Below are 27,664 nucleotides of genomic sequence, written 5' to 3'. Positions count from 1 at the left end.
ACTGTTTGCAGCTCAAAAGCTGATCTTGGAAGAAGGTGTATTTCCTGGTTTCATGTCCACTTTACTGCGAGTTCAGCTCAGAACATCTTAGCGATGCTATTGGCTGGCTGTTGAGCTGTGAGCGATGTTATTGGCTGGGCCCCACGTGGATTTATACACAATATATTCGCCCAAAAATGGCACAGCCAAACAAAGTGTAAACAGTGCCAGAATCAGGCAGTGGGCAGCGTCTGACAACAAACACACTGCCAATGTATTTAGTGTGTGGGGGTTGATGTTTTTGAGGGGAAAGTTTTCTATAAGGATAAAAAAAAAATCTAATGATATAGTTGCATAGTATACCTTTAAGCCGTGTGTTGATCCTGATCAATTCAAACCTCAAGTTCAGCTCACCTGATCCAGCAGCTTTTATCTCCGTTACAGTCCCTGAATCACACGCTAATACCTGCTCCAGACCTGATGAGAATTTGCCCGATTGTGGCCAAGATTCCCCCCTCCCGACTATCTCGGGAGTGCTCCCAATTTGAGCCTCGTCGGGGCCGATAATCTGCCCAGATTATCCTGTAGTGTGTGTGTGGGGTTCAAAGACTGCTGTTGACTTGTCGGACACTTTGAAAATCCCTGGTTAGTAACTCCTAACCGCAATAACTAGCCGTGACACCGTAGCCTTTGTCTTTTTTGTAACAGGTTGATTTCACTTGATGGTGAAGAACAAGGTGTGTTTGTGTGTAGCTGAAGTCAAATGTGTTGTTATTTCTTTACACACCATAAATATGGAGTCCAGGTCTGTTTGATGCTCCTGGGCAGACGGACCACTGGGAACCTTTGACCTCTCCTGGTCGACTCTGCTGAGAAGACATGATGTTTTAGGTCATATAATGTCTCACACACACATGAAAGAAGGCGAGACACGCACAATCCAAACCTGTATAGGTGCAGAGCTCGAGGCAGGAATTAGTAGAGAAAAGAATAAAGCTCGCACACTGCAAGGCTCCAGTTGAGTGTTTTTATTTAACACCGATGGGTAACGTTTCGGGCACCCTGCCCTTCCTCAGACAGTGTGACATAGGACGACGCTAGGGCTGTCAATCTCCCTCTATAATCAAATTCGAATTTCAGTGCTTTATACATTTTAATATTCGAATTATATTCGAATATTTTAATTAATTTTTAATTGAAAAAAAAAAAAAAAAAAAAAAATTGGTCTGAGTGAATTGTTGTCTTCTCTTATGTTATGTTCTGATTCTAAATATAGCTGAATCTTTGGGTTTGACCAAGTAAAACTTTTTCTAAGCATTTTACCAAATGTAGATGGAAAAGTGAATGGTGGATGAATATTCAAAATAATATTAGGCTTATCACAAATAGTCCAGCAATGATGTTTATTTAAGAAAACATGTTCCTTGTACAATGTAATGAAAATAGGTCAGATAACCAGAGCTTAGTTAATATTCATCAGTGATGTATTGGTGCTGTCTGAAATGCTAAAATAAAATAATTGATAATAAAAAAAGACACAGCCTTTGTTTGAGCTCCTTATCAATAAACAAATAAGTAAACTTTGCCAAAACAACAATGAGCCATGAACAAAAAAAAATCAGTCACGTATTGCACTTAAGAGCTACAGGTTTACATTCAGTATAGCAGCTTCAACAGTCAACTTCAGTTAACAATGAATGAACATACATTTTAAGAGCTACAGGTAGGTTTACATCAGTATAGCAGCTTCAACAGTCAACTTCAGTTAACACTCTTTTCTTCAAGTATGTTGTCAGAACTTGTCACTGTTCTAGTGTTCTAAAAAAATAATAATAATAATAATAAAAAAAATAAAAAATAAAAAAAATATTCGTTTAAAAAAAATAATAATAATCGAATTTCGTTCATAATTATTAAATTCGAATAATATTCGAATATCAAAATTCGTTTCAACAGCCCTAGACGACGCCATCTTTAAATACATGCATGGAACAGTCACATGACGCAGTCAACTCGGTCATGTGACAGGAAAAGCTTGGATGAAGAAAGTTACATACAAATACAGTTATACATTGTGAAAATAAAATGCACAAAAGCGAATTTAGCACAGTTATGGTATATTGGCTATACTCGCAACTTTTATGTGGACAGAACCAAGTCTGTGACCACAGAGAAAACACATCTCCCACAAAATGGGCCTGGGCATCCACTAGAGCTGCCCAGAATGACAGTATACAAAAATAGAAATAGAAAAGTACAGATAATATATTATAAGTAGCAGATAAAGCAGGACCACTCACATATGCATTGTACTGCTAATTTTGTCTAGAGGTTTTACCTATGTACATCAGGCCGCAGGGGCATTTTAGCATGTAGATCACATTACTGGTTTTACATGAAATAATCCCCTTAATGTTAAAGGTTTTGCCTGTGTGTGGATGATAGAATTTGTTGGTTTTTCGAGTGAAGTTGCATTGTTGGCAGTTACCACACTTGTAATTCCCTGGTTCCACAGTCGGCAGGAACGTGAGTAGAGTGGGAGGAGGGTTGGGTGGGCAGTCAGCCCTTACCAACATGTTCCTGAGATTGGGGGGTCGTTTGTAGACGATCCGAGGTGGGTGGTCCAAAAGTCCCTTCAGAGCTGGGTCTGTGGAAATAATGTGCCAATGTTTATTAATTACAGCAGACATGTCTTTAGCCAGAGGTGAGTACTGAAACGCACATGTAATCCTGTTTTCTCTGGTGATGGGTTTGGTGTGATGTAGGCATTCAGCTTGTGTGCGCTGAGCAAACCGGTCTGAAGCTTGTTTCACCCACTCCTTTTTGTAACCTCTGGTGAGGAATCTGTTCTCTAAGTCTGTACTGTATTTGTTAAAGTCACTGTCTGAACTGCAAATGCGGCATATTCTGTTGAATTGTGAAAGCGGGAGGCCTTTTTTGAGAGGTATGGGGTGATATAATCCATGCAGTAGTGAGTTCATGTCAGTAGGTTTTCTGTATAAACTGGTGCTGAGGTTACCATTGTTATTGATGATGAGTATATCTAAAAAGTTCATTTGGGAGGGGTCATGAGCCATGGTGAATTTCAAATGTGAATTCTGAGTGTTCATGAAATTGTGAAAATCATTAAAGTCCCTGGAAACCAAAATCCACAAAAACGTTCTAACTATGTTATTTAGGGTCTTATGTTAGTAATTGTGTGCCTCAGAAATTATGATACATTACTTTCAACCCAAAGCCTTAAAATCGACACTTTTCTACAAGGTCTGGATTTCCACTTCCTCATTGAAGAGAGCAGTGCGCGAGGTGCTCAAATGCAAAATCTTATGACGTCATAAGCTCTATATAACCTTTGTACACGCGCGCAACCCGCCCTTCTCCTTTTGTCCGTTCTTTGCCCCCACAGCGTTCGCTCAGTGTCTGTCTGTCTCCCTCCCACGCTGTGTGCTGTGTGTCGAGCGCTATGCTGCCTGCTCTCTCTCTGTCTCTCTCTCTCTCGGGACTAGTGAGAGAGAGAGAGAGAGAGAGAGCAGGCAGCATAGCGCTCGACACACAGCCTGGTGACGCGAGGTTACTCACACACACACACACACACACACACAGTAGCGCTGTGCAGTCGCAGCGACAGTCTCTTCCTCTCCGAGCAACAAGCGAACACACACACACACACTGTGTGTGTGTGTGTGTGTGTGTTCGACACATGCACTCCATCTCTCTTTCCTTCTCTCTCTTTCTCCGTTTCCCTCCCTCCCTCTCTCTCTCTCTCTCTCTCTCTCTGAGACCTGTAGTCTTGCACGCACACACACACGGGACACGCCCACACAGTCCGCGGGAGAAAATACACTCTAAAATCTAATTGATTCTCATGACTTTTGCCATGACTGTGAAACCTAAATTTATATACTTTGCGACGTTCATCATCGTTCAAATTTGGCTGGTGGCTTATAGGTTCCTGTGATGTGATGAACTCAAAATGCTAAATAATAAGAAAATATTTCTGGTTTCCTGGGACTTTAAGTTGATCCTCTGTAGAGGTCCATATGAAAAAAATATCATCAATGTACCTTTTATAGGTGGAGATAATTCTAGGAACGGGTTCTTGTCAGGGTTGAGAATGATCTCCTGTTCCATGAGTCCAACGTAAAGCGAAACAAAACTGGGGGACATCTTTGAGCCCATGCTGACATTCATTTTTGAACATAAAATAATTAAAAGGGTTGATCATTCTCAACCCTGACAAGAACCCGTTCCTACAATATATGTCCACCTATAAAAGGTACATTGATGATATTTTTTTCATATGGACCTCTACAGAGGATCAACTTAAGGATTTTCACAATTTCATGAACACTCAGAATTCACATTTGAAATTCACCATGGCTCATGACCCCTCCCAAATGAACTTTTTAGATATACTCATCATCAATAACAATGGTAACCTCAGCACCAGTTTATACAGAAAACCTACTGACATGAACTCACTACTGCATGGATTATATCACCCCATACCTCTCAAAAAAGGCCTCCCGCTTTCACAATTCAACAGAATATGCCGCATTTGCAGTTCAGACAGTGACTTTAACAAATACAGTACAGACTTAGAGAACAGATTCCTCACCAGAGGTTACAAAAAGGAGTGGGTGAAACAAGCTTCAGACCGGTTTGCTCAGCGCACACAAGCTGAATGCCTACATCACACCAAACCCATCACCAGAGAAAACAGGATTACATGTGCGTTTCAGTACTCACCTCTGGCTAAAGACATGTCTGCTGTAATTAATAAACATTGGCACATTATTTCCACAGACCCAGCTCTGAAGGGACATTTGGACCACCCACCTCGGATCGTCTACAAACGACCCCCCAATCTCAGGAACATGTTGGTAAGGGCTGACTGCCCAACCCTCCTCCCACTCTACTCACGTTCCTGCCGCCTGTTAAGGCTAAGAAAATTGTGTCTGACCCCTCTCATGTACTTCATCCAGAGTATAGGTTACTGCCGTCAGGTAGGAGGTATGGGGTCCATAAGTGGAAATATAATAGGTATAAGTACTCTTTTGTCCCTCTGTCAATTACACTCCTCAATGGACTCCTTGCGGAAGGCAGACAGAGGGGTAGAAGGTTCTGAGGTGGAGTAAATATGTTGCTGCTTCTTCTTTTGCACTGGGTATGTTGGTTAAGGTGTTTTATTTATTACGTTGGTGAGTGACGGGATGTACGTGTCACTGTGTGCCTTATTGTTAATGTTTTTGTAGTGTACTGTACTGTGTATGTATGCTGCTGGTCTGTGTCCAAGACAAATTTCTCCCTTGGGAGACAAAATAAAGTAACCTTGAACCTTGAACCTTGTTGAACCAGGGAATTACAAGTGTGGTAACTGCCAACAATGCAACTTCACTCGAAAAACCAACAAATTCTATCACCCACACACATGCAAAACCTTTAATATTAAGGGGATTATTTCATGTAAAACCAGTAATGCAGTGGTGTAGTCTACCTTTTTTCAGAGGGTATACTGTGACTCTGACCGCCCCCCCCCACCCCCCCCTGGTCGGGGGGCGTGGTTTCGGCCGGAAGTGGGCGGAGATTCAACCCATTTTTTGTTGTTGTTCCTCCCCAAATTTACAGAATAGCTTCAGCCATCAGCTTCATCTTGCTTGTTCGGTCGCAATTCTGTCTCATGAAGATTTGTTTGCCGACGGGGAGAAAGCCCCACGTGATAGCCACCCGTCAATCTCTCTCTCTCTCTCTGCTCAACGCTGTAACACCATTTTATTTTGAAATTCAGTTGACTTTGCCATTTCCCACGGATATTGTCACGTTTTTCTTTCCTGGCTTGACAGAAAAAGTCTGCCTTCACGCGCCTAGTCGGCTTGAAAATAGAACTCACGTAAAAATCGGCGCAGCTCAGGCGAGGCGTGGGTACACGGAAGGTTCACGTTGAGGCGCCCTGTGTACACAGCCTCATTGACTAAAAAGGACGCCTATTTAAAAGCGTGGGTAAAGGCAAGGCTTGGGTGCTGTGTGTGAACGTAGGGTAACACACAGAGCGCACGGTGAATTTATGAATGGAAATTGAAAACGATACGTATCATAGCGCATTTCCCAGTGCGCATACGCAAATCTGAGTCATTTCGCAGTGTGTATACTGCGTATACCTGCGTAGCACGTAGACAACACCCCTGCAGTAATGTGATCTACATGCTGAAATGCCCCTGCGGGCTGCGGCCTGATGTACATAGGTAAAACCTCTAGACCTCTGAAGAACAGGATCTCAGAGCATAGAAGCAATATCAGGAACCATGATCCCAAGAGCCCTCTTGCTAACCACTTCAATCATATGCACCATTCTGTTGCCTCTCTCAGCTACACTGGGATAGAGCATGTACAACTCCCACGAAGGGGGGGTGACATGAACAATCTTCTTCTAAGACACGAGCTCTTCTGGATCTACACTCTGGACACTCTGGCGCCCAGGGGCCTCAATGAGGAGATGGACATTCGTCCTTTCCCATAACTGAACCTTTTTGTGTGTTGCATTTGAATGGTCTCTCTCGTTCTCTCTTTTTAACTTTAAGTACTTTAAGCAATCGTGGTCCTGCGTTTTTGCTATTGTTACACCGAGTTTAAGACATATAGAGGCGCCTCTCTAGCGTACCCACACCTTATGACCCCCCGCCAGCCTGACGGTGGTGTTGGGCTGCACTATTGAGCTTTCCTCCTATTACTGTATGTACATATAGTCACACATATATATATATCTCCTTCACATGTGCAGATCTCGCATTCAGGCATTAATACCACTTTGGAACTCATTCAAATTAGCAGTACAATGCATATGTGAGTGGTCCTGCTTTATCTGCTACTTATAATATATTATCTGTACTTTTCTATTTCTATTTTTGTATACTGTCATTCTGGGCAGCTCTAGTGGATGCCCAGGCCCATTTTGTGGGAGATGTGTTTTCTCTGTGGTCACAGACTTGGTTCTGTCCACATAAAAGTTGGGAGTATAGCCAATATACCATAACTGTGCTAAATTCACTTTTGTTTATTTTATTTTCACAATGTATAACTGTATTTGTATGTAACTTTCTTCATCCAAGTCACATGACCGAGTTGACTGCGTCATGTGACTGTTCCATGCATGTATTTAAAGATGGCGTCGTCCTATGTCACACTGTCTGAGGAAGGGCAGGGTGCCCGAAACGTTACCCATCGGTGTTAAATAAAAACACTCAACTGGAGCCTTGCAGTGTGTGAGCTTTATTCTTTTCTCTCACACACACACACACACACACACACACACACACACACACACACACACACACACACACACACACACACACACACACACACACACACACACACACACACACACACACACTCTCTCTGAGCTCACCTCTAAATGCTGCTCTGATTGGATGTGATGAAAGATCAGAAATGATATATCTGATAACTGTGAGTCTGACAACAACAGATGCTGTTGTCAGATTCACAGTTATCAGATAGAGATATCATCCATTCTAAATAAATACCTCTGATCAGTAGACTGCTGTCCATCTTTGGAGTTATGAGGGTGAGCCATAGACCAGTCACTCTTCATGGACACACAGCTGGGCTCAGGGGAGTCTGCTCTCTCCTGCTGCATCCTGATAGAAACATTATGAACATTGTGAAGGTATCTGTGTCTTTATGAAGAAGACAATCAGGATGGGCTTTTCACAGGTTAGTCGGCTCAGGAGAGGCAGGCACACACAATGCCAGTGGTTCATCCGGGTAGTAGGCTGGTAACTAGCCTGAAAATCTATAGTCTCTTAGAACAGACGAGTTGGCTTCCGCAATTTTCCCGCCATACCGTCTGTACTTTGTGGGGGAGAATCATGCACCAACCGGAATGGGAAGCAGAAAGGCGGGTCTTCCGCTCATTAGTCCAATCAGAATTTTTTTAAGGCGGGTCTTCCGCTCATTAGTCCAATCAGAATTTTTTTTCGTGGACACACGTGTCGTGATTGGTCGGATTTTGTCGAACTTCCTTCCAGTCTGAAGGTTTTTTTCCCAACTTCCTTGTGCATGTTCTGGGGGTGTAACGTACAGACTGTATAGCTGCATTCACCGGATGTAGATGAGACAGTCTGTTTTAACACGTTCACTGCCATTGACGAGATATCTCGTCTTAAAAAATCCAACGGTTGACTGCCAATGACGAGATATCTCGTCTTAAAAAAAAAAAAAAAAAAATTGACGGTGGGACGTGGATCAACGCCCCCCACGTCTCCTATATAAATATTGGAGCCACCGAACGTGTACAACCCATTCCACCGACCCACTAAGTGGCGACAGTGCTCTCCAGACTAGAAAAAGCCGAGCCAAAACTGCAGGGGAACGCGCGAGGAAACCATTCTCTCATACTGTAAAATGGATTGGCGAAAACGCTTTCGCTTTCGCGCATTATCGCGCTGGGAGCTGGCGGTGGGGGATTGCAAATTTGCATATAGATTATGCGTGCAACACACTTTGAAACACCAGCAGAAAGCCCACAATCGCACGCAGCTTCATTGCAGCTGAGCTCACAACCGAAACGACTCATGCAGACTCGCCCAAAGAGCAGCCGCCAGCACAGACAGGCAGAGCCTCGCTTGTGACAAACGCTGCAAAGCCACCAGAGACACACCCACGGAGGGAGGAGTTTGAAGGAGAGGGGGGTTTCCTGCTGCTATGGAGGAAATTACTGTTCAAAACTATTGTTTAGATGTCTGACGTCTTACGCCAAAAATAAATGGTTAAAGTGACTGTTCTATCGAATTTCACAAAAAGCCATTTATCTCAGAATAAATTTTCAGACGCTGAAACCATGCTGTATTCTACTGCTAATGCCTACATAACTACTAACTCTACAAACTAACTCTTTTAGACAGAGAAAGCACACATTCTATTAGTTCTTTTGAGATCATTTGTGTTCACAAAATCTTAGCAGAAAAGAATCCTCGGCTCTTGAAAGATGAGCCAGAATCCTCAAAAAAAAACCTTGGCAGAACCTACCTACAGTATTGAAAAAACGGCTGGCAGTGAATGTGTTAAGAGACTAGAAAATCTATGATGGTGAGGAAGCTCTCAGCATCTCAGGTAAAGAGCTCCTCAGCCAAGGCTTACGCCGGCATTCCACTGGTTGCATTGCGTTGCGTTGCGGCTGAGCTCCGGTTTTGCTCCGTGCTCTGTGCTGCGGCAACACTCACTGGCTGCGTGTAGAGCACGTCACGGCTCAGCTGCGCCAGACAAGTTCTCGCGGTGAAATCGCGCATATTCACGCGAGACAATTTGTATGTGGGATAAATACAACGACAAACAGGCAGAAGATCATTGTTCCCAACTGGAGAAGCAGAGGAGGGGTGGATATGCTTGGTGTTGTCCTTGTAAAAAGGATGGGCCGTGTCATAAATTATTTTGTGGTTTTCCACTTCAATGATGAACTTTTCCTCATACATGTTTGTCCTCTGGCTTGATATTGAATGCTGTAAACACCTCTGCCCTGTTGATTTCATGCCTGGCTCCGCCCAACTTGCTGCAGCTCTGCTCCGTCATCCGTGAAAAATAGAACCCTTGAGTATCTTTTTCGGAGAGCTCCGGATCGTCGGAGCTGGGACGGAGTAGACACGCAACGCAGCGGAGTAGGTGGGAGTTGACACAATGATTAGAGTGGAAACGTATCGGCTCCGATGCCGTACCGCAGCGCAGACGGACCGAACACGGACCTAGTGGAATGTAGGCGTTAGCCAACACTTGCCTGCAAGCCATATTAGCAGCTGCCTGTCTGGACTCATGACTAGGAGCCCTTCCCTAACAACCGCCACTGATGTATGTATATGTGTATATGTGTGTGTATATATATATATATATATATATATATATACACACACACACACACACACACACACACACACACACATGCATGCATATATATACATAAATATATACACACATATATATATACATGTGTGTAGTCATTTTTTGCACTGTTTTGCATGGCCTGTCCTGCTGCCAATTCCAACCCACACTTCCCTGCTTTGTTTACTGTATGTTGGCATGAGACAACATTTGACCTGCTGTTACTTTGGTGGCAGCAACGCTGATATATAGACTTTATCTATATTTATCTATATTTATTTAGACACAGACTTTATTTGGGCGACCAGCCCAAGTAAAGTTTATGTGTGGGAAACACTGATGTGATTATTTGAAGGAAGAAACTCAATCCACATAATTTGAAGGATCAGACCAATAACTGATAACTGTGAATCTGCCAACAGCATCTGTTGTTAGTATCAGTTTTAAATAAATACCTTCGATCAGTAGACTGCTGTCCATCTTTGAAGGTAAAAGGGGGGTGATCCATAGACCAGTCACTCTTCATGGACACACAGCTGGGCTCAGGGGAGTCTGCTCTCTGCTGCTGCATCCTGATAGAATCATTATGAACATTGTGAAGGTATCTGTGTTTTTATGAAGAAGAAACTCGGGATGGGCTCTTCACAGGTTAGTTGGCTCAGGAGAGGCAGGCACACACAATGCTGGTGGTTCAGCTGGTAACTAGCCTGAAAATCTATGATGCTGTGGAAGCTCTCAGCATCTCAGGTAAAGAGCTCCTCAGCCAAGGCTTAGCGAACCCTTGCCCACAAGCCATATTAGCAGCTGCCTGTCTGGACTCATGACTAGGAGCCCTTCTCTAACAAGAGGCATCAGGGGTGAGTGCCTTAAGCTCCAGACACACCTGGAGAACTAGAAAGGACTAGTGGCAACTAATAATACTTATAATACTAATAATACTAATAATACTAATAATAATAATACGTGGCATTTATATAGTGCTTTTCTAGAGCTCAAAGACTCTTAACACTATACACTGAGGGGTGGCGTTAGTGAGACAACAGAGAGACAGACAGTGGACAAACAAGACACAGAGCCCAACCGATGTGTCACCTCACGTCTCCTGTGTCGGGGCCAAAAAGTTGTCATTGAACACATCACAAACACAACAGCTGACGGGCAGCTAGCACGTACGTTTTGTGCCTGTGTGAGACCTGATTCATGAAAGAAAGCGCCGAGATGACGTGAAGCACAGCGGGCCGACAAGCCCACAATTAGGGCTTTGCGGCGCTATTCCAGCGCAAAACGGGTGCTGACGCAAAATTACCGCCGTTGCAAAAATAGGGCCCTTAGACTCAGTGGCGCCGGAACGAGTTTGCAATTAGGGGGACATTTTTATTTTTTTTGTCAAATTTTTATTTTTTTATTTTTTTATTTTTTTTTCAAAAAAAAAATTTTTTCAATGTTTTTTTGCCGGCGCCCGTCAGGGCGCCGGCAAGAAAAAATTATGTTTTTTTGAACGTCTGGATGATTTTTAGCCATATTTAGAGGAATATCTAATTTTAAATTAACATTAGGATTATACTGTAGTGATGTAATTATTCAGTATTTTCTCCTTTTCTCACTCACTTGGTGACCTGCTCTCCCTTTAGGTCATTTTACAATTACACTACAACAGACAGCAACACAGGCAGAAACACTGAACTTATTATTATTATTATCACTTCGAAACACAGTGCAAAACTTGTCATCTCAACACAAAAATAAAATAACAATAACCGTATACGATTATAGCAGCAGCCAATGACAGTGAGTGCAAACAGAGTCCAGGTCTGTCTGTCTCTCAGGTGTAATAATCCCACAATGATCACGGCTTTAACAAGTGTCACAGGCTGTGTAAACAGTGTAAAGTGGGCTCTCTGTAATTTGATCCCTGGGTCTGTCTGTCTCAGGTGTAATAATCCCACAACGATCATGGCTTTAACAAGCATCACAGGCTGTGTAAACAGTGTAAAGTGGGCTCTAAGCGTCAGGGGGAGTTGCCCCCTCAGATAAAAAAAAAAAAAAAAAAAAAAATTTAGGGGGACCAAATTTTAAGGGGGACAAAATGTCCCCATGTCCCCCTTGTTCCGGCGCCAGTGCTTAGACTTTATTTGGGTGACCCGTCAAAGTAAAGTCTATGTGTAGGAAACACTGATGTGATTATTTGAAGGAAGAAACTCAATCCACATAATTTGAAGGATCAGACCAATAACTGATAACTGTGAATCTGCCAACAGCATCTGTTGTAATCATCAGTTTTAAATAAATACCTCTGATCAGTAGATTGCTGTCCATCTTTGAAGGTAAAAGGGTGAGCCATAGACCGGTCACTCTTCATGGACACACAGCTGGGCTCAGGGAAGTCTGCTCTCTGCTGCTGCATCCTGATAGAAACATTATGAACATTGTGAAGGTATCTGTGTCTTTATGAAGAAGAAACTCGGAATGGGCTCTTCACAGGTTAGTCAGCTCAGGAGAGGCAGGCACACACAATGCCGGTGGTTCATCCGGGTAGTAGGCTGGTAATTAGCCTGGAAATCTATAGGCTCTTTCACACACAGATCACGCAAAATTGCAGTTTAGGAGTCCCGCAAAGCCCGCAGCCTCGCCACAGAAATTGCTTTCACACAGAGCCAAGCAGCACGGCCACATTCCCGTGCTGCGGTGTACTTTCAGGTGAAATTCCCCGCTCCCGGATTGAAAGGCGAGCGGAGGGATTTCCAGCTCCTCCTAGCCCAAATTAATATTTTCATAGGTTAGTGTAGCCTAGGCTACTGTATGATGAACGAATTCATTCAACAACAAGACTTCCCTCCTTCTCCTAGTCCGCTGAGCAGGGAGGATAGGTGCACTCGCATGGTGGGCGGGCTCGCCTTAATATCAAAAGGGGCTCCGCCGCCAGCGAAGTGTTGCATTAATTGCATTCAAGGAGAGCCAACTTTATTTATACAACACATTTCATAGAAGTAAATTCACTGACTAAGCAGATCGATATGGTGTCCTACTAAAATTGGAACGATACACGACCGCACGCCAGTCTTCTCTGTATCGTTCCAATTGAGTAGGCTATACTAAAATTGGAACGATACATGACCACACGCCAGTCTTCTCTGTATCGTTCCAATTGAATAGGCTATACTAAAATTGGAACGATACATGACCGCACGCCAGTCTTCTCTGTATCGTTCCAATTGAATAGGCTATACTAAAATTGGAACGATACATGACCACACGCCAGTCTTCTCTGTATCGTTCCAATTGAATAGGCTATACTAAAATTGGAACGATACATGACCGCACGCCAGTCTTCTCTGTATCGTTCCAATTGAGTAGGCTATACTAAAATTGGAATGATACACGACCGCACGCCAGTCTTCTCTGTATCGTTCCAATTGAGTAGGCTATAGCCTAATTCATTCAACAACCAAACATCGCTGATGTATGCCAGCCAAGGAGGTGCAGCTGTTCGCACTGTTCCGCCTTGCTGCTCCGACGCTTTCAAGTGAGGCGGGTTGCCTGCTAAACCGGCGCAGTGACAAGCTTTGCTCCCGGAACAAAAGGCGTATAACAATTTACCACCAACGCGCGTTCATGACTTTCACATCGGGGGAGCGGACCTATTTTCCGTGCATTTTTCGGCTTTCAAGGCCGGTGTGAAAGAGCCTTATGATGCTGAGGAAGCTCTCAGCATCTCAGGTAAAGAGCTCCTCAGCCAAGGCTTAGCGAACACTTGCCCACAAGCCATATTAGCAGCTGCCTGTCTGGACTCATGACTAGGAGCCCTTCCCTAACAAGAGGCATCAGGGGTGAGTGCCTTAAGCTCCAGACACACCTGGAGAACTAGAAAGGCCTAGTGGCAACTAATAATAATAATAATAATAATAATAATAATACGTGGCATTTATATAGTGCTTTTCTAGAGCTCAAAGACTCTTAACACTATACACTGAGGGGTGACGTTAGTGAGACAACAGAGAGACAGACAGTGGACAAACAAGACACAGAGCCCAACCGATGTGTCACCTCACGTCTCCTGTGTCGGGGCCAAAAAGTTGTTATTGAACACATCACAAACACAACAGGTAACGTGCAGCTAGCACGTACGTTTTGTGCCTGTGTGAGACCTGATTCATGAAACAAAGTGCCGAGATGACGTAAAGCACAGCGGGCCGACAAGCCCACAATTAGGGCTTTGCGGCGCTATTCCAGCGCAAAACGGGTGCTAACGCAAAATTACCGCCGTTGCGAAAATAGGGCCCTTAGACTTTATTTTGGTGACCCGCCAAAGTAAAGTCGGTAACACTTTATAATACTGGTGCAAACATGTGCATGAATGCATGCTTAACTCATGATGAATTAAGCCATTAATTGATGCTTACCGCATCATCAACTAATGAAAGGTATGTTTGATGAACACACCGAGTCATATATGAATTACTATTAATTAAGTAGGCTATGCCTATATCATCATAGTTAATTCCTCATCAACACATACATCAACACACTGTGTTCAATAATACCGTAATTCATGTGTTAATTACCACTATCGACATCCAGCTCCCTGCAACCGAAACTTTAGCGTTACCAGACCGCAATGCCGATAGCCCACATCAGAACCAGCTGAGCGAGGCGGTGTGCAGTGTGTCAGGGACCGGCTGGATCTAACCTCTCCCAGCCATTAGCTCGTTCATCATGGGCATTCCTTCCTCTTCGAAGCTTGGTCCACTGCAGGGACACAGAACATGTGGCCGGTGTTTTGTGCCTATCTTACCGGGTGTCTAAATGCACGACCCAGCAGGCCAGCCACCCCCTACCACTACCCAGGCTAAGAGCCTCTCTCCCGGCCCGACACCCAGCAGGGCAGCCCCCCTACCACCACCCTAGCCTGCGTAAACCCAGCCCCCACGTGACCTGCTCTCAGACCTGTTGACTAGTGAGCAGGGTCTGTCTGAGAGCAGGTCACTGGGGGCTGGGTTTACCCAGGCTACCACCACCCAACCCCTACCCGCCCTGCCCCTCACCTTTCCTGGGCCCCACACCTCCGGCCGAGACCCCTTCAGAACCTCTTAGCCGGGTACGGCTATTTCAGCAGCTGTAGCTATCATTCCGATGTTGCTGCTCTGATATAGGCTATGCGTGTAGTAGCCCGCCTTGCCCCGAACCAGACCAACCCCAACACATTCTCTGACGTTGTATCCACTGTGCATCTCCAACAGACATCAAACACTGGATGTATGTCTTGTAGGCTCTATATGCCAAGAACCACATATATATGTATGAGTTAAGTGTTGTGCCTCACAAGTGCCTATATCATTATGTATGAATTAATAGTTATGTGCCACAGATAGTAAAGTCACGACATACTTATGTATTAATTAATAGTTATGTGCCACAGATAGTAAAGTCACGACATACTTATGTATTAATTAATTGTAATGTGCCACAGATAGTAAAGTCACGACATAATGATATCCTCACAAATCATTAGCTAATGGCGCAGATGCTGATCATGAAATCACTTTTATACAGTATAGCAACACAATTGCATGCATTCCAGTCATGAGAACAATTCAAAATATATAGGTAATCAGTGAAGACCATCATTGGAGTTATAAAAGCACATTTATTTATCAAGTTTGTGAACATGTCCCCAAATTCTGCCCTAGAGCAAGGACTCGCTCTCCGGTGCCCATTTTGTCTGTATCAGCTGGGGGGAAACAGTCTGGCCTCTCCCCTCTCATCCCCACAGCCCGCGTTGCTCGATCTCTCCAGCGGGTCCACCTCCAACTTCCAGCTCTCGTCCTTTTTCACTTGTGTTGCTCTTCACTTCCCGAACCAAAGTGACTGTAGCGACAGGTCTCCACCATGCACACACACAACAAACAAGCTAGCTAAGCCACAAGCTAGCTAAATTGCTAAAGCTAAATTGCTACGGCTAGCTACCTGAAACCCTAACAAACCCGCTCGTTCCTCTTGCGATTGGTATCCATTCGACACTGCCACCACCACTGTGACCGACTCTTTAGGCTTTGCAGTTTGTACTCTTCGTAGAATAAAAACACAGAGGCTTGCTGTATGCTGTTGATATTCGGGCAAACGACCGCACCACGCACATTGTGCAACCACGAGAATAAGTGTCAAGAAAGACATGGCACACAAACAATTACTTCCGTTGCCTCAGCCTGCAATCAAAAATAAAAGCACGCAGAGCTCAGTACTGCGTAGCTGGTTACAACATGAATTTCGACTTTTATTCTGAAAGTCTTGGCCGGAAACAACATGTTTTCTCGTGGCTACCTTGACAGTGGCCCAGTAATAGCACACTCACGCTTTTAGCCTATTTCGGATACCAGGGGCAAGTCCCAAAGATACATGCAGCGGATGCCAGATTGGGTAAACCCATGGGCAAGCCTCTTTTAGGCTACTGTCAATTTGAGTTTACCCGTGAGCACCAAGCATCAATCACTCGATCAGCCTGGAATTACCCTCCATAAAATAGCATAGCCTACACTACTACACTAGTAACAAGTAATCAGAATGATAGCCTACTGATAGACTACAGCACAGCTGCTGAAATCGCCGTAGCCGGCCGGCCGGGGCGCGCACTGAACCCATACACACACGCTAATCCCAGTCATACATAGCGCCAGTGTCCCCGCCAGGCCACCACCACTGACAAACTACCGTAAACAGCAGAGGCGACTCCGCTGCACCCCGAACGCCTCTCTTTCCTGCCAGCTAGGCACCGGTCAAACAAAGAGAACTCTCTTTCCCCGAAGTCGAGTATGTTTCCCCTGAGATGTCGCTCGGACATAGCCTGGTAAACCAGCCCGTCACGTGAACTCACATTTCATTTGGAAATTAAATGTGAGTTCACGTGACGGGCTGGTTTACCAGGCTAGCTCGGACAAGGAGGAGCGTGGCTAGCGCATCCCGTCTTCGTTATGCAACGGGGGAAACTCAATCGATTTCCCGGTTGCAGGCGACTGGATGGGTGGTGGTAGTAGGGGGGCTGCCCTGGGTGTCGGGCCGGGAGAGAGGCTCTTAGCCTGGGTAGTGGTAGGGGGTGGCTGGCCTGCTGGGTCGTGCATGGCCCATTTCCAACGCTGGTATCAACGCGGTAGACACCCGGTAAGATAGGCACAAAACACCGGCCACATGTTCTGTGTCCCTGCAGTGGACCAAGCTTCGAAGAGGAAGGAATGCCCATGATGAACGAGCTAATGGCTGGGAGAGGTTAGATCCAGCCGGTCCCTGACACGCTGCACATCGCCTCGCTCAGCTGGTTCTGATGTGGGCTATCGGCATTGCGGTCTGGTAACGCTAAAGTTCCGGTTGCAGGGAGCTGGATGTCGATAGTAATAATAATAATAATAATACATTTTATTTGGAGGTGCCTTTCAGAACACCCAAGGTCGCCTTACAGTGCATATAAAAACAGTTTCACGTAATAAGAACATATACATATTAAAAACAGGGCAAATTACAGCAGGAATAAAACATAGCTAAGAAGGAAGGAAAACGCAGATTGGTTGGGGAAAAGTGACATTAATAGTGGTAATTAACACATGAATTACGGTATTATTGAACACAGTGTGTTGATGTCTGTGTTGATGAGGAATTAACTATGATGATATAGGCATAGCCTACTTAATTAATAGTAATTCATATATGACTCGGTGTGTTCATCAAACATACCTTTCATTAGTTGATGATGCGGTAAGCATCAATTAATGGCTTAATTCATCATGAGTTAAGCATGCATTCATGCACATGTTTGCACCAGTATTGTAAAGTGTTACCGTAAAGTCTATGTGTAGGAAACACTGATGTGATTATTTGAAGGAAGAAACTCAATCCACATCATTTGAAGGATCAGACCAATAACTGATAACTGTGAATCTGCCAACAGCATCTGTTGTAATCATCAGTTTTAAATAAATACCTCTGATCAGTAGACTGCTGTCCATCTTTGAAGTTAAACGGGTGAGCCATAGACCAGTCACTCTTCATGGACACACAGCTGGGCTCAGGGGAGTCTGCTCTCTGCTTCTGCATCCTGAGAGAAACACGTTATGAACATTGTGAAGGTATCTGTGTCTTTATGAAGAAGACAATCAGGATGGGCTCTTCACAGGTTAGTCACTTGTATCAGGAAACAACCTGCTAAGCTTAGCTTTTGTGAAATGAACCCTATGCAGGACTTTAAACTGGATTAAAGAAAGACGAGCACATGAGGATGGGGAGTTGACTCTGAAAAGGTACGTGATTGTGAAAATATCCGTGTTTTGTAATGATCAGATGAAGTTGGAAAAGCGTTTTGTTCTCTCTCTCTCTCTCCCTCTCTACACATATATACACGTGTGTGTATATATAGTATATGTGTGTATGTATATACATATATATATACATAGATAAATATATATACATACAGTATATATATATATAGCCTACATACATACATATATATACATACATATATAAACACATATATATACAGTATACACGTGTGTGTAGCTGCACCGTTCTGCTGCCAAGTCCGACCCACACTTCCCTGCTTTGTTTACTGTATGTTGGCATGAGACAACATTTTACCTGCTGTTACTTTGGTGGCAGCGCCGCTGATATATAGACGTTTATCTATATTTATCTATATTTATTTAGACACAGGGCTCTATCATTGTACGGCGCTATCGTTTGCGCTGCCTTTGCGCGCCTCTTATTGCTATCGTCTGCCTCCACCGTCCAGTTTTGCGCTGTGATGACACAGGTGTAGGCATGGCCCAGGCGTGTCGGTGGGCCTCTAGCCTATCATGTGTCTCGCGCAAGTGTCATTTAGCGCTGTGGGGAAGATATCGTCGGTATCTGGCGAGCGCAAAGAGAGGTTTGGGAGTTGGTCGTTCCAAAATAGGCATTCCAGCGCAATGTGTTAGAAAAAATCGCATTGGGTGCTCTCAATTTTAATGCCAGGAAATAGCTGGTCTTAGCGCAAACGCAGACGTACGCCTGAGCGCAGACAGTCTCCACATCTCCGTGCAGTGCAGGAAATCCTTGCTTGGATCCATTTACGCACGGCATGGATGTCACTCTCCACTCGTGCCTGCACACACTCTTCTCTCCTCGGAATGCCATGTTGATTTTCAACTATTGCCTACATTGCAGAAAAAACACACCTTGATTTAAAAATGAGAATTTGTTTGTCATGGTTTTATTAGGCTACATAATTCCTGACCATACAGGTTTGTGGTGTGAGGTAACAATAGATTGCTTTTGAGAAAGTTGTGAGGTGTTGTGCCAAGCTGCCTCTACCCACCCTGGCTGGCCCAAAACACCCAGGGCACCGATCCACACCCACCCCACCACCAAGCCTGCATACCCGTCCAGCTCCCACCTTCTTGGGGGAGACCCCGATCTAGCACCCGGCGCACACAGACTCCCGCCCCGCCAGACCCTCGTTCCCCTAATCCAATTCAAAACGCATCATTTTTTTCGCACCTGTGTCCGGCCAGTACAGTAACCTCTTTCCCTGCAATTACACGCCACAGCGCGGATGGCAGCTGATGTCCCTCTCGCCATCAAGCAGACAGTGAAGGAAGCATGTGTCTTTATGTGGGCCAAGGGGAAAATGACAATGAAATTGGTGGAATTCGATGTACTGTATATATATTAATAGAAACAAATAGAAAATAGCTGATTAATAAAATGTGTGCTGGTGGAACAAAATTCAACTTCTTCAAATAGAGCAGCATCACTCATCGCCTCTCAGTATGGTGCGTAATTATAATAATTTCTTTATTGGAAACTTTCTTTCCCAGGCGTGGGAGCTAAGGCAAAATGTTCTGTTCAGAAAATTATGTAATGATTTTGTTTTGCTGATATGGTGTATGTTATGTTATGCTGTGATTTAGTTTTATTACTGCGGCGTTGACGTATGTTGTACTGCATAATATATCATATGTGTGTCTTGTAAGCCCATGAGGGCTGGGCACTGTCAAGTGCATGACACATTTAATAAAAATCAATCAATCAATCAATCAATCAATTATGCATGCAGTATATTACTGCAGCGGAGATAGAAGAGAGCCCGAAAATAAATAAACATACAGACATTTGGGCAGCAGCCCTTTTTCAGCGTGTGAAATGGCAATAATACACATCTCCCTCCCTCTCCCCATCTAGGCTATGTTTTCTCTCCCTCTTTCTCCCTCTCAGTGAAGGAGGAAGCTGCTGACGTGACGCTGTGGTTTTATGGGCATGACCACACCTCCACAATGCTTTTGGGCATAAACAAGCCTATACAGAGATGTGCGCCGAGATGACGTGAAGCGCAGCGGGCCGAAACGGCCACAATTAGGGCTTTGTGCGGCGCAAAACGGGCGCTAACGCAAAAATTACCGCCGTCGGGAAGATAGATCCCATTAGAGATGCGTGGATGAGCTTTTATGCCATCCTAATCCACGTGTATGCATGAACCGTCCGCCCGCCATAAATCCGCGCAAATTATTTCATACTATTTATAGATCCGCGCCCGCCATGCACCCGCCGGTATAAACGCTATAAAACGCTATAAAAGGAGCAAACTTACGGTTTCTGCTGCCGTTGGTGCGATCGCTGCTCCAAATAAACTTCCATGCTTTATTATGTCCAGTCCACCACTTGCCCTCATGTAGTTTACTCGGCTAACGCTATAGCTTTAAGTTTAGTTTAATTGATTGCCTCATTGTACGGGAAAATACGAACGCGTCTTCTCGTCAAACACGTCTTCAGCGGAGTCTCCTTTTTGAGTGTGACATCATTGACCATATATGGACAAAAGGAGCCTAGCACATGGCTGTATTGTTTGGTTTACGGCCGTGGGTCCTTTGGGGGATCTACAATAGGTGACTAAGAATGTGCCTGACGAAAAATGTCGCTTAAAATACGTTCATAGACTAGAGAACGTAATTAATATTATTGTTCCTCATTAATGATACATCGTTTCAACCGCCCGCAACCCATCCGCTATTAATCAGAATGTTTATTTTTATGATCCGGCCCGCCCACGGGGCGGGATATCCGCGGTCAGCACGGTTATAACTGCGGCCCGCGCATCACTAGAGCCTATAGACTTTACTTGGGCGACCAGCCCAAGTAAAGTCTATGTGTAGGAAACACTGATGTGATTATTTGAAGGAAGAAACTCAATCCACATCATTTGAAGGATCAGACCAATAACTGATAACTGTGAATCTGCCAACAGCATCTGTTGTTAGTATCAGTTTTAAATAAATACCTCTGATCAGTAGACTGCTGTCCATCTTTGAAGCTAAACGGGTGACCCATAGAGTGGTCACTCTTCATGGACACACAGCTGGGCTCAGGGGACTCTGGTCTCTCCTGCCGCATCCTGAGAGAAACATTATGAACATTGATGTTGAAGGTATGTGTGTCTTTATGAAGAAGACAATTTCATGTTTTTCATTCTTGTTTATGTTCCAGGACTGAATAATATCTGCTGAAACCATAACTGACAGCTTCAATGCTGCGCTGTCCGGCAGATCAACTCTTTGTTCGTTTTTGGGCTTTTTTCTGTGTGGCCATTTTGCCTTTATTTGATGGCAGATGCTATTTGCACCTGGGTGTAAATAATGTGGCTATTATTATATTATGAATTATGAATTATATTATTATTATATAGCTCACCCCAATTCAGAAAATGATTAGAATGTATTTTATACTTTAAATTTTAAATACTAGTGCAGTGCCCGTTCCCCCATGCACCACCCCGTGGGCGCTCCCCCCCGCACACACACTGCACTCTGTCAGGTCCCCCTAAGCGCAAGTTTGAAGTCGATCCAACAAACGGTTCTCGAGATATGCGAAGAAAATACATACAGACAGTCCTGGAATAAGTCCAAATTGCATTAAATGCGGCACCGCACTCCATCCGGGTCCGAGCAGCGCACTTACCAAGTTTGAAGTCAATCGGACAAATGTTTCTCGAGATAAATCGCTTTTTGTGTTGCCAGTAGGTGGCGCTATGCCAAATTGCACGGAATTCAGCTCCCTGCACTCCCTTGAGTCCCCCTAATCACACTCCTCGACTTTGAAGTCGATCGGACGAACGGTTCTCAAGATAAACCACTTTTTGTGTGGCCAGTAGGTGGCACTGTGCCGAATTGCACAAAATTTGGTACTGTTCTATGTCAGGTTCCCAGCAGCACACTCTCCAAGTTTGAAGTCGATCAGATGAATGGCTATGGAGATAAAGCGCTTTTTGTGTTGCCAGTAGGTGGTGCTATGCCAAATTGCACGGAATTCAGCTCCCTGCACTCCCTTGAGTCCCCCTAAGCGCGCTCCCCAAAGTTGAAGTCGATCGGACGAACGGTTCTTGAGATAAACAGCATTTTTTATGTTGCCAGTAGGTGGCGCTATGCCGAATTGCATGGAAACAGGGCACCGCACTGCACAATAGGGCACACTCCCAAAGTTTGAAGTCGATCCGGCCAACGGTTCTCGATGGCATGCAGCAGATGATGCTCATCCATAAGCAGTGGTGGAAATGGCCTCTACTGATTATTTCCCCTTGATTTTATTCATAGCAGACTTGAATATTAATGCTGCTTATTCAGCTTACAAATACATGTTCTCCTACCATTCTCTCTCATGTTGACTTAACCCCCCCCCCCCCCCCCCCTTCCCCTCCCGGCCATTCACTCTCAACTTAGGAGTCCATGTTGACCTAATTAACGACCCTGTCGTTAAAGTGACACCCTGTGTTTACTCTCACTTGTGGCTCATTTACACCACATTTTACAGCCCTGCACAGCTCGTCACCACTCGGCTCTAATTGTTTTTCGACCCGATGAATGTTTTGCTTCCACTGCTGCTCGATCTGACCCCGCCCACCCCCGCCCACACCTGGTCGTCATAGCGACCGCATATCTGTCCTCCGCCCATACCATACGATACGATATTTTAACAATATTTTTTTGCGATCGATTTGTAAGTTGAGGGGGCATCCTCCACGCTAATTTGAGTAATTTCACCATTTTCCTCCTCCGTGTCTGTAACGTCCCTCGTCTGTTCAAACAAAGCAATGAAAAGGAGAACGAGCATGCAATCAGATGCAGATCAGTGCTACCATGTTCAGCTTCTTTTTCTCGCGATATGAGATTTAATCTCAACGATACATACAGTATTGTCACGTTTTGATATCGCGATATATCGTGGGACGATATATTGTGACATCCCTAATATTTGATATCGTGTATGATAATGTAACCGTCCGACTATTATATCTTGACATCACATGTGCTTCCTCCACGCACGCTGGTCACCAAGCAGGGTAGGAAATTAGTGGGGGCTCGGGCCAAAATCACCATTAAAAATCTAAAATTGCCCTTGGAATTGGGATAACAGGGGCTTTTATTGCCCCCGTTATTCACAAAGTGTGTCTGGATTTTGTCCTGTAATAAGTGTGACTCAAAATAGCCAGCTAGCCATCCGTACCTTCACAACCCCCTGCCCCCTCCACTCTTGGGCCCCCTCCTCCTACTAGCGTTATTTACCTCAGTGACAGGCAGCGCAAGCTAGCTGGCCAGCTAGTTCACTAGCTATTAACTTAAGAATATGCATTAATATGCACATCAGTGATGTCATCATCACCATCATCATGGTGTCACTGCTGAGCTGAAATCATGTCACTGCTGAGCTGTAATGATGTCATGGACAGTAAGAGTTCCTCATCTCACCTCTTAGCTTTGGTCGGGCTGTCATGTTCCCCAGACAGAGACAGCCGCTCCTCTCTCACCTCACACTCACTCATGGTAGAGCCACACCTTTATACACACACACACACACACACACACACACACACACACACACACACACACACACACACACACACACACACACACACACACACACACACACACACACACACACACACACACACACACACACACACAAATTATTTTAAAGTGACATATAGTGGGGTCCATGTAAATGTCCAGTAATTACACTAAAAACACTGTGCAGATTTTCAACCAGCTTTGTATCATTAAAAAATCAGTAGTATAACTGAAAACTGTGAACAGTTTTGAAGTCATTCATTTAGTTTGACAGTTATTGATTTGAATAAAGTTGTGGACCAGTGACAGGACATTTGTGCATGAATGATATCACTGGTCCAAGCCATGTCCGGAACGGTTCCGTGATGGGCTACGTTCACACAGCAAACCTTCGTGCTCAATTCACATTTTTTAGATCTGATTTTTTTTTACTTTTTAAAAGTGGCAATAACGCCACACGCAGCACACTGCTGTTCTAGCTAAACCCGGAAGAAGACAGCAGTAAACATGGCGGTAGCTGACAATGTTGTTGTTTACGGTTTAATTTGTAAGTTATTGTGCAGTGGAAGCCAGCGGATACGGAAGCAGATGATAGCGAGGAGGAGCAGGGCAGAGCCACAATTTTAATGATGGCTTTCTGTGGAGCAATAGCTGCTACTTCTGTACAGAGGAGTTTGTGGAGTCACCCCGGATACTTAGGCAGCGTTCACACACAACACGCTTTTTTCAAGGAGAACGCTATAGAAATCATGTTGAGAGCCCTTCCATTGTGCACAAAGCACAGTGCACGGAGCGTGTTTTTTGTGCTTCGTTTTGTTTTCCCCTGCAGTCACGTGCAGTACAGTTAGGACACAGCGAACACATGGACAGTAGCCAGCTGGTTTTGTCTGTTTGATGTTGTTCACTGTCAACATGAAAGCCAGATTATTGCCAATTCTGGCAGCAGCGGAGGTTGAGGATCCCTCTGGGATGAGAAAAGGTAGGAGGAGTGGAAAAGACGATGTCCAAATGTTCAACTTTTTCATCTTAAAAACAGCCAGAGCGCTCCGCCAAAAAAACTAGACGACACCAGCCTTTAAACGCCAGGTGCGTTCCTTGAAAGAGGAGCGCGTTTAGTGCGTCCTTACATAGAGAATGAATTGCAGAAAGACGTTGGCAGCTCAAATGAGCGCGTTGTGTGTGAACGCCGCCTTATGAGGTCTAACTTCACTGTCCCTCCACCGATTTAATTTTAATCTGCGTTATCAGCGTCTTATTGATAGGCACAGAAGGTCGTGATCATTTCACGTGTAAATCATATTTTAATGCTTTTTGTTGCTTAATTCTAACCCTAACCCTAAATTGTTTTATTTGCCTAAATATAAAGTTGTTTGATAACAGCCATTCTGACCTACTAGCAGGTTTATCAGCGATAGGAATGGGGCTGATGATGCGCCTACTGAGTCTATGGGTGACAACAATCCGATCGGGTGACAGATTATCTATCTCGCGGCTGTCCTCCATGTTTGTAATCACAATCTGCCCGCCTGGTCCTCCTGCCAGCGCAGAATGTCGCGCTGGAGTGAAGCCACATGTCTGTTCACACCGAGGTCACATTCCGAAAAATCCGATTTGAATCTGATTTTTTTCCACATTTGAAAGTAGTCCAGGGCGGATTTAAAAAAGTCACATTCCATGTGACTTGCACTGTTCACACAGTCATGGAAAAGACTGACCTGAGTCACTTTGGGGGAAAAAGATCACATTCGGGGCACTTTCACCTGCTGTGTGAACGTAGCTATAGAAGGAGGGGGGAGGGGCTTATATATCCTTAGGTTTACAGACACCTGTAGTCACCCTGTTTATGGTTTGCACTTTTGTTTTCGCTCCAAAATCAAAACATGTTTTACCTTGGAAGATGTTTTGCTGGGGAATTCACAGCATCCAGATCAAGTCACAGAGACCTTCTGCCTTCACCTGGGGAGGAGACACACACACTGCTTACTGTCCTTACTCAGCTCTTCTGGGCAGAGATGGGAAATAAATAAATACAAATATTTTGTTACTGTACTTAGGTGAGATTCTCAGGTATCTGAGTATTTATTTTTCTGAAAACTCGTTTTACTTTTACTCCCTACTTTTTAACGCAAATGTATGTACTTTCTGCTATTTACATTTTCAAAAAGGCTTGTTCCTTTAGTTTTAATGCACGACAGACAAAATGTTGTAGCCTATCATTGTTTTCTGTCTCTCTCATCTCGCACTCTCCCAGCTTTTTGTGTGCAAACACTATATCACACAAATTATTAATCAAAGTATAGACTTTATACATCTTAAAACAGGCATGTCCACTCCAAAATGTAATTGCGGCCTGCGGACCGATTTTAAACAGCCCCCCCCCCCCCCCCCCCCCCCCCCACCTTGTCTCTCAAAATATACTGTGGCTCATCAAGCAAGTTCACTTTGCGTTTTTTCTGACCATTGACAGCTTTATTATACAGTTTGTAGACAAGCACCAAGTAGGATCAATGCAGGCAGAACTAATGTTTACAGACGGTAAACAGCAAACAAACGGTTACCTAGCAACAGATATTTCCCACTGGGTAGCAGACATGGCCGCAACAGCGGAAAGTTGCACTGAGAAGTTGAATACTTTTTCACTGAGAGCTGAAACAGTTATATGTTTGTCTCATTTGCTAAGAGACCGTCACTGTTATGAAAGAGTTCAATGTGAAGACTAAGACTAAGCATAATTCATACCAGTGATTACCCCTCAGTGAACGAAAGTGAAACAGCCTGTTGAACTATTAATTTAAAATAAGGATTAATATTATGCCACTGAAAGAAAATCCTTAGAGTACAATTGTATTGTAACTAAGTGAATTTTAATTTTATTTTTTATAACCCATATGATGCAAGAAGCATCACCCCTGTCTTAAAACATGTTTGGAGGGGATCTTTTAAGTTGAATAGTTTTCAAATAATATTAATATAACGTGAGTTTCAGTTAGCTTTGCACAGAAACACAACGAGTAACTGTAGTCCTACTTAAGTAAAGAATGTGTGCACTTTCCCATCTCTGGTTCCGAGTCTCTGTGAACATTTGATCTGAGGGTGCCACTAGATGGAGACATTAACCACATCATCGACAGGGAACTAATCAGCAGAGCAGCACACAGACATGTTGCACACAGGACTTGACAGTGACAGTGAGAATGAGCGTATGTCAAATCTGTCTGATGTCACACCACAGGTGCAATATCAAAACGAGGTGCATGTGACAGGATGTTAACTCTTCCATTGTATTATAGCAAGATATTTTACTGTCTTGTGATTACATAGTTTACACTTTATTTTGTCCTTTATTCTATTCAACATTGCTTCATGTTGTTGGATGTAAACTTGCTTCCTCAGGTCAAACAACAAGTGTTAAATTAAAATTAAGATTAAACTAAAGTTCAGCTGAGATGGCTGGCTGGTCCCGGTTCCTCAAATCCCCGACAACAAAAACCAGATTTTTAAATAGCCGTTATTTTTTAAACTGAGCACACGAGTAGAATCTAAATGGTTACTTGACTATCTATTTTTATTTTAACTTAAGAAATGGTCTGATAGCTTCATGTTAGCATCGCTAGCCCTGTTAGCATCGCTCGCTGATAGTGAGAGAATCAGAGAGAACTGAAGGTTTCTTCCTCAAACCTGCCGGCAGAAAGCAACACAGGCGGCTAATTACTAACTACTTTAGATTAAAGTTACATTTGAACATGAAAACATGAACATGTTGGAAAACTGTTTGAGCTATTATTTTGAAGCTAACATGGCCTAAACATCTGGACAAACAGCCACACCTTCAATGGCTGAAGAGATTTCTTCTTGTTCTAGTGTAAATAACAGCTAATGGCAGGCGGTAACAGTCACTAAAGATCTGACAGACTGGAAACTGTCAATAAACTGTTGTTACAATAGAC

At 44.1% G+C, this 27,664-nt stretch overlaps 1 protein-coding gene across 2 annotated transcripts in view; it reads right to left on the bottom strand.

The window, feature by feature from the left end:
• LOC310775421 (NLR family CARD domain-containing protein 3-like) overlaps positions 1–27,664 on the bottom strand; it is a 65,645-nt gene that overhangs the window by 37,897 nt on the left and 84 nt on the right. The window contains exons 2-9 of one of the 2 annotated variants that reach the window (XM_083635568.1): positions 25,607–25,673; positions 23,619–23,705; positions 21,158–21,271; positions 17,831–17,944; positions 12,156–12,269; positions 10,320–10,436; positions 7,518–7,631; positions 767–845 (exon numbers count right to left, since the gene is read on the bottom strand). In XM_083635568.1, coding sequence (XP_083491694.1) covers positions 767–845; positions 7,518–7,631; positions 10,320–10,436; positions 12,156–12,269; positions 17,831–17,944; positions 21,158–21,271; positions 23,619–23,692 — 726 coding nt within the window. In that variant the 5' untranslated portion in view covers positions 23,693–23,705; positions 25,607–25,673. The remainder of the gene's footprint in view (positions 1–766; positions 846–7,517; positions 7,632–10,319; positions 10,437–12,155; positions 12,270–17,830; positions 17,945–21,157; positions 21,272–23,618; positions 23,706–25,606; positions 25,674–27,664) is intronic. The other variant, XM_083635569.1, reaches the window with a different exon arrangement.

This window comes from Poromitra crassiceps (genome assembly GCF_964638095.1).
Source record: "Poromitra crassiceps genome assembly, chromosome: 4".
NCBI classification, from domain to species: domain Eukaryota; kingdom Metazoa; phylum Chordata; class Actinopteri; order Beryciformes; family Melamphaidae; genus Poromitra; species Poromitra crassiceps.
Note: the sequence above shows the minus strand (reverse complement) of the source record. Positions and strands in the feature narration are given on the sequence as shown.